At 45.9% G+C, this 7,951-nt stretch overlaps 1 protein-coding gene across 1 annotated transcript; it reads left to right on the top strand.

The window, feature by feature from the left end:
- The first annotated feature begins 837 nt into the window (after positions 1–837).
- On the top strand, positions 838–4,668 carry LOC125511525 (trans-cinnamate 4-monooxygenase-like). Its single transcript, XM_048676915.1, has 4 exons — positions 838–1,264; positions 1,619–2,055; positions 2,831–2,952; positions 3,849–4,668. Exons 1-4 carry the CDS (start codon positions 917–919, stop codon positions 4,445–4,447), a joined length of 1,506 nt encoding a protein of 501 aa, XP_048532872.1. The 5' UTR covers positions 838–916; the 3' UTR covers positions 4,448–4,668.
- Positions 4,669–7,951: the final 3,283 nt, after the last annotated feature.

The following is a 7,951-nucleotide window of genomic DNA, read 5'->3' as shown; positions in this document are numbered from 1 at the left end:
AACAAAAATCATTCTGAAAAATGCAAAGGTGAAAAGCAAAAATGACTATGTTGTTGAAAGATAGTAAAGGAGGGCCCAAAGAATCGGCATGACTCGTGCTAGGATACCTAACCTCCACGACAATACCCTTAGAAAGGAAGACGGTGTGAAGCGTCGCCGCTATCGAGTCCGAGATGAATAAGGGTTTCACTCAAAACTCTACCATAGAGAGGACAACCACAATAATGTCCTCAATAGAAGAGTGACACGCGTAGGCGATGTCACCATCGACGGCAAAGTACGAAGCTTTCACTCAGCTCACTTATACGACCACGAGACATCTAGGACATCTGCGACTGAGGGCATGTACAATGGTGGCATATGGATACAGATGCCCCATGACAAAAAGTAATTTGAAGCACCTACATTTATTTTTCTCTTCAATGCAAGCTACCACTATTGGACCTCATTACAAAAATAAAAAATAAAGACTTCAGTACATATGCATCTCTATTTTTCACTCCAACTTTTTTAACTTTTGACACCAAACCACATTTTTTCTCTTCAAGCACCCACCTCCTGCAAAGGATCCCGCTTCCCTATACGAAGCTATTTTATCTGATATCTGATTCTACATGACATGTGAGGCATCACCCTGAGTGCAGAGCTTGGGGTCGTCGTGCAACTTTGATGATGCAGCTTTGGCGTCCTAATCCACCTACCATCCCACCGGTGGACATGTTACTCTCGCATGCATGTGGCTTTCAAGTTTCGACCAGATCCCGATTAGCAACAATGTCAACCTCCATATATACAAATGGTTTCGAAATTGTAGTGGCTCCGCACCAACCCCCACCTCTATAAGTTTCCTCGATCCCACTAATCCATCCATCCATTCCACTGCAGCAACCCATACACAGCCACACGCAAGTACACAATGATGGACGTCAGCCTCCTGGAGAAGGCCCTCCTGGGCCTCTTCGTGGCGGCAATGCTCGCCATTGCCGTCGCAAAGCTGACCGGCAAGCGCTTCCGGCTGCCCCCGGGGCCCTCCGGCGCCCCCATCGTGGGCAACTGGCTCCAGGTGGGCGATGACCTCAACCACCGCAACCTCATGGGCATGGCCAAGCGTTTCGGCGAGGTTTTCCTGCTCCGGATGGGCGTCCGCAACCTGGTGGTCGTCTCCAGCCCCGAGCTCGCCAAGGAGGTCCTCCACACCCAGGGAGTCGAGTTTGGCTCCCGCACCCGCAACGTCGTATTCGACATCTTCACCGGCAAAGGCCAGGTAATAAATCAGTTCGTTGAATTTACAGTTCTTGCATATACATACTAGTTCTTGATAGGTACTAATGACTGGTTTCTAGTAGTGTAATTTCAATGTTTTTTTTATTTTCATTAACTTCTGTACGCATTGAAATAATTACCTTTAGGTCCAAATATTCAGCAATTTCAGCAGTACACACAAATTCAAAAAATAAAATACAATCAAGTTCAAATAGAAATTCGATCCGTTGGCCGAAATAAAAACCGAAATCAGTATATTTCAGTGAAATCCGGTAATCTCGACAATGACTGAAATATTTCTGAAACTGAAATTCAAAACCATATTACAAACACAAAAATGCGTGCATTCATGCAGGACATGGTGTTCACCGTGTATGGCGACCACTGGCGCAAGATGCGCCGGATCATGACGGTGCCCTTCTTCACCAACAAGGTGGTGGCGCAGAACCGCGTCGGGTGGGAGGAGGAGGCCCGGCTGGTGGTGGAGGACCTCAAGGCCGACCCGGCGTCGGCGACGGGGGTGGTGATCCGCCGCAGGCTACAGCTCATGATGTACAACGACATGTTCCGCATCATGTTCGACCGCCGGTTCGAGAGCCTCGCCGACCCGCTCTTCAACAAGCTTAGGGCGCTCAACGCGGAGCGGAGCATGCTCTCCCAGAGCTTCGACTACAACTACGGCGACTTCATCCCCATCCTCCGCCCCTTCCTCCGCGGCTACCTCAACCGCTGCACCAACCTCAAGGCCAAGAGGATGAAAGTCTTCGAGGACCACTTCGTCCAAGAGCGCAAGTAAGCTTACTTAATTGCCTCTTACATTTATAATTCGATGGATCGTGTGTCGATCGATGCTTGCCAGGACATGTTAATGTTAATCGATGTTGCATCAATAAAGCAAGCACGTACGCGCCAAGTGGGACATGTTAATTCCGTTTGCATCTATCAGCTTCGATTTCTTTAGGAGTACCTATCCTGCATCGGTTGCCTGGATACATTGGTGTTGGCGGTCGTTGACCAGCTGCAGTGCATCAGTGACCACGTGAGAGTAGCGAGGGTTCATTTTCACGTGGTGACAATAGAATACATACACCGACAGTGGAGGTACATATATAGGTGTTCTTTTTGCGAGAGAAGTACATACATAGGTTGATGGAAGTACACCAACAGATCACCAGCTGCAGTGACCACGTGAGAGTGGCTAGGATTCGGTATCACGAGGTGACAATACAATACATACACCGACAGTGGAAGTACATATGTAGGTTGATGAAAGTACACCAACAGATCAGCAGATTTTTCTTTCATTCAATTAAAAGTGGACCGGGTTCCACTATCAGATACTCCCTCTGTTCCTAAATGTAAGCCTTTTTACAGATTCTAATATAGACTACATATGAAGCAAAATAAGTGAATCTACATTCTAAAATATATCTATATACATCTGTATGTAGTCTATATTGAAATCTCTAAAAAACTTACATTTAGGAACGGAGGGAGTATAATGGAGGTCACCAGATATGCAACGGGGAAATTGATAAGCATCTACTGCATTATCTCACAATTGCAGGAAGGCGTTGGAGAAGAACGGTGAGATCAGATGCGCCATGGACCACATCCTCGAGGCCGAAAGGAAGGGCGAGATCAACCACGACAATGTCCTATACATCGTCGAGAACATCAACGTCGCAGGTAAAACTCAGAATTAAGCAAATATAATTAACATGTATACATCTTTCTGTCCCACCTAGTTTTGACTTTTGAGAGAAGAAAAACGCTCTACCAAACATTTATTAAGAAGAAAATATAGACCATTTCTTTGATTACAAAAAGTAGCACGCGCTATTGCAATTTAGTAGTATATCTTAAGACAATACGACATCTTCCATGTAACCCACGTGTTGCCGGTAAAATTCATCAATTAAATGTGTATTCATCTTTTGTCCAACCTAGTTTTGACTTTTGAGAAGAAGAAAATGCTCCAATTAACATTTTATTGGAAAGAGTGCAGACCCTTTCTTTGTTAATAAAAACTAGCACACACGATTGCAATTTTTATCTCAAGACAATACAACGAGAGATGGTGATGAGCAGCTGGCGAAGAGCCACTATTATTCCTTGAACACGCGGAGAGCCTAAATAGTTGTCGGTGCAACAACTTTTGGTGTATTTCATGATGAATTTATTAATAATACCTCTGTCCTGGTTTATTAATCCTTCATGTAGTTTGAGTCAAACTTTGACATTTGATTTAACTATCATAAAATAAGTTATATATCCTAGAAATAGTATCATTGAAAACCTCTTTCAAATATGAATCCAACAATATAAATTTTATTACATACAACTTATATTTTATTAATAAATATACGGTCAAAGTTAGGCACAAAATATGAAAGGGGCCAATAAACCTAAATGGAGTAGTACTGAGTTGGTATGGCACGTAGACATTAATATATTTCTCAATAAACTCGGTTAAACCTACTAGTAGAGAAGTTTGACTTTCGAAAAAACATTTTCAATGGAGAGAGTAGTAATTAATTTAGCACAAATATTAACAAGGGAATGAGTCTTTTGCATACATGCAGCAATTGAGACGACCCTATGGTCGATCGAGTGGGGAGTTGCGGAGCTGGTGAACCACCCGGACATCCAATCAAAGCTCCGCCAGGAGATCGCCGCCGTGCTAGGCCCCGATGAAGCGGTGACGGAGCCGGACCTGGAGCGGCTCCCCTACCTGCAAGCCGTCGTCAAGGAGACTCTCCGCCTCCGCATGGCCATCCCGCTCCTCGTGCCACACATGAACCTCAAGGACGCCAAGCTCGCCGGCTACGACATCCCCGCCGAGTCCAAGATCCTCGTCAACGCCTGGTTCCTCGCCAACGACCCCAAGCGCTGGGTGCGCGCCGACGAGTTCCGGCCGGAGCGGTTCCTCGAGGAGGAGAGGGCCGTCGAGGCCAACGGTAACGACTTCCGGTTCGTGCCCTTCGGCGTCGGCCGGAGGAGCTGCCCGGGGATCATCCTCGCGCTGCCCATCATCGGCATCACGCTCGGCCGCCTGGTGCAGAACTTCCAGCTGCTGCCACCGCTGGGGCAGGAGAAGATTGATACCACGGAGAAGCCCGGACAGTTCAGCAACCAGATCCGCAACCACGCCACCGTCGTCTGCAAGCCACTCAAGGCTTAGAAGAATTTACGATCCGACGAACTAGACGGCAGATCCGCTGGAATGCGTGCACGTGTTTGTATAAGAATTTTGCAGTATCTGTAATAAGTTTGACCTTTCTTGGTGAGTTCGGTTGTTTTTCTTCATGTGAAGGCGTTGGGTTGTTGATTTGCAAAAACTTGGTAACGTTGATGTAAAACTTTTTGGCTCCAAATTCACATTATTAATACTCAATTCGTAAACGCGGGCACAGTCAGTTGGCATGAAACTAGTCCGAGCCAATCAACTCGTCGGTGATCATTTTCGACAGTGTTGTAGGGAGGTAGCTAGCTGATTTTTTGGAGGGGCCAACAATTGACAGATGGCAATGTCTGCACTCAAGAGACAAGGACGATCTACGTATTGTCGGGCCCTTTTGAAGAAGGTAACACCCTACCATTAGAGGAGGTAACACCCTACCCTTAGGTGAGGAACCCTAGGTCTCAATTGGTGAAGCGTTATGCTGAATCATATTATTTGCGAGAGGCCCTAAACTGCTGAAAGCAGCGATCACTAGTAGAAAAAGGGTCTAATGTGAAACTTATTAGTCCCAGTTTATAATTGAACCTGCACTAATGTAATCATTAGTGCCGGTTCCAACAGCTAGGCGGGCGGCACTTATTAGTACCGGTTCATGGCGAACCTTTAGTACCGGTTCATGCCACGAACCGGTACTAAAGAGGTGGTGGCCTTTAGTACGGGTTGGTGGCTCCAACCGGTACTAAAGGGGGGGGGGTCTTTAATACCGGTTGGAGCCACCAACCGGTACTAAAGGTGGTGGTCTTTAGTACGGGTTGGTGGCTCCAACCGGTACTAAAGACCCCCTAGTACCGGTTGGAGCCACCAACCGATACTAAAGGTGGTGCGCTGCCACCCACAGTGCATAATGTTTAGTCCCACCTCGCTAGTTGAGAGGAGCTCGCACCGGTTTATAAGCCTCGCCGCGGCTACCGTGTCGAGCTCCTCTCTAAGCAGGTCTTTGTTGGCCTATTGCAAGTCTTCTGTCTCGTGGGGCCTACTGGGCCATACGGGCCTGCATCCTGGCCCAACTAGAGATTGGATTTCTAGTCGTATGCAGGCCGTGCCGGTCCAGTAAACGGGCTGTTTTTTCTTTATTTCAAAAATTAAAAAAAATCCTTACCAACCGGGACTAAAGGTCCCTCAGACCGCGGGACGCCTCGTGCCACGTGGTGGGCCTTTGGTTCCGGTTCGTGTTGAACCGGGACTAAAGGGAGGGACCTTTAGTCCCCACTCTTTAGTGCCGGTTCCAGAAGCTGTACTAAAGGTCCTTAAAAACCGGTACTAAAAGTCGTTTTTCTACTAGTGGATATGGCTCATACAACTATATGATCCTATTATCTACACCACACATCAACCTTGTCTGGCAGCCCGCCAGCGCATTGAATGTTTTATATGTGAGCTTTCGAAAGTGCGGTATTTTGGCTGGGGCGTATGAATATCCGGTAATTTTTTTTGGAAATGGAGGCGTACCCCAGCCTCTGCATCATAATAATGCATGCAGCCATCTTATTAAAATTTCGTAAAATAGCACAAAGTCCTTAAAGTATTACAACTCGCAAGTGGAGCGAAAATAAAAAAAATCAAAGTTCATGCCAACAATCAAAACCGAAATGGCAATAAGAAGGATAAGCTCTCTAGACGCCTATCCTGTTATGCGACCGCCATCCAAACCGGTTGAATAAAGCCCGTGCTACCATCTCCCACTGGTTGCATCTAGTAACCAAAGACTCCCTGAGTTCCATAGGAGTGAGTAAGGACCATGTACAGATCCAAGCAGTAGCTCTGAAGATAACCTGCAAGAAAGTTAAATTATTTTGTCTGTTAAATATCAAGTCATTTCTGCAATTCCATATAGCCCACAAAAGTGCACATATTCCAATCCGAATACGAGCCGCCATAGTATGTTCAACCCTAGTTAACCACGTTCCAAAACAACGATGTAATGTCAACTGGAGGAGTAATGTTAAAGGCTATATGAATCGTTCTCTAAAGTAATTTGGCGAGTGGGCATTCAAGAAATAAATGTTGTATTGTTTCATCATGATCACAAAAACAACATCGTGGACTACCTACCCATCTCCTCTTGATTAAGTTGTCCTTCGTAAGAATTACTTGTTTGTGGACAAACCACATAGAGATTTTAATACGCAAAGGAACCTTAATCTTTAAAATATGCAGTGATCTCGAGATTGGGCCAGAATTAACCAGATCCATATAAAAAGATTTTACCGTAAAAACCCCATTCTTAGATACTTTTCATTGTGTCGAATCCGGTTGGTCGGAGAGTTGAACATCTATCAATCTCCGAACCAAGTGCATCCATGCAGTCCAAGGCTCACCAACTAACGCCCGCCTGAACTGGATATTCAATGGACTCGTATGTAGAAATGTGCCTACGTAATCCTCCTTACGTTGCACTATGTTATACAGGTTGGGATACTGTACGGCCAGGGGCGTCTCTCCTAACCATGTATCCTCCCAAAACCTTATTGACATCCCATTGCCAACTAGGAATTTGACCCTACGAAAGAACAAGTCCTTCACTCTCATAAGCCCTTTCCAGAATAGCGAGTCGGTTGGTCTCATGGTAACCTGAGCGAGTGTTTTCGACTGTAGATACTTATTACACAAAATCTGTGCACACATGCCCTCCGGCTCAATCTCTAACCGGTAGAGCCATTTGCTCATAAGGTATTTGTTCTTGATTTCTAAATTCTCAATATCGAGCCCGCCCTGGTCTTTTTGGCGACAAAGAATATCCCATCGCGTGAGATGGTATTTCCTCTTGGCCTCATCTAACTGCCAGAAGAATCGAGATCTGAAGAAATCAAGTCATTTCCGTACCCCTTTTGGAATTTCGAAGAACGATAATAGGAACATCGGCATACTAGTCAATACTGAGTTAATCAGCACTAGCCGGCCTCCATAAGACATAAGCTTACGCTTCCAGCAGCTTAGCTTTTTTTCTATTCGATCTTCGATACATTTCCATTCTTTATTAGATAGCTTATGGTGATGGATCAGTATGCCCAAATAACTAAATGGTAAAGAGCCCAATTCACATCCAAACAATTTTCTATATGTATCTTGTTCGTCTTTGGCCTTCCCAAAGTAGAACAACTCACTTTTGTGGAATTTATCTTACCAAAAAAGGCTTTCGCCCCGCTTTATATTATAAAGCAACTGCCCAAGCCAAACATCCAACAAGGTTCACACACACACATAAGTCTCACACAGAGGAGAATCCAAGGGTTAGTGCTGAGGGCACAGCTCAACAAGCCCTGAAAACCAGAAAAAACATGCACACACGGGGCGCATAAGAGCAAATCGTCGGGCTCGGGGGGGGGGGAGCAAGGGCGCCAAGCGGAAGGCCATTGATCGAAGGTCGGCGAGGAGAGTGTTGATGGCGTCCCGGTCCTGGGGGCGGCTAAGCGGCCGCCAAAGCTGCAAGTAACCACACATTTT

Source organism: Triticum urartu, chromosome 5 (genome assembly GCF_003073215.2).
Source record: "Triticum urartu cultivar G1812 chromosome 5, Tu2.1, whole genome shotgun sequence".
Classification (NCBI taxonomy): domain Eukaryota; kingdom Viridiplantae; phylum Streptophyta; class Magnoliopsida; order Poales; family Poaceae; genus Triticum; species Triticum urartu.
This window is presented reverse-complemented; position numbering and strand designations above follow the sequence as displayed.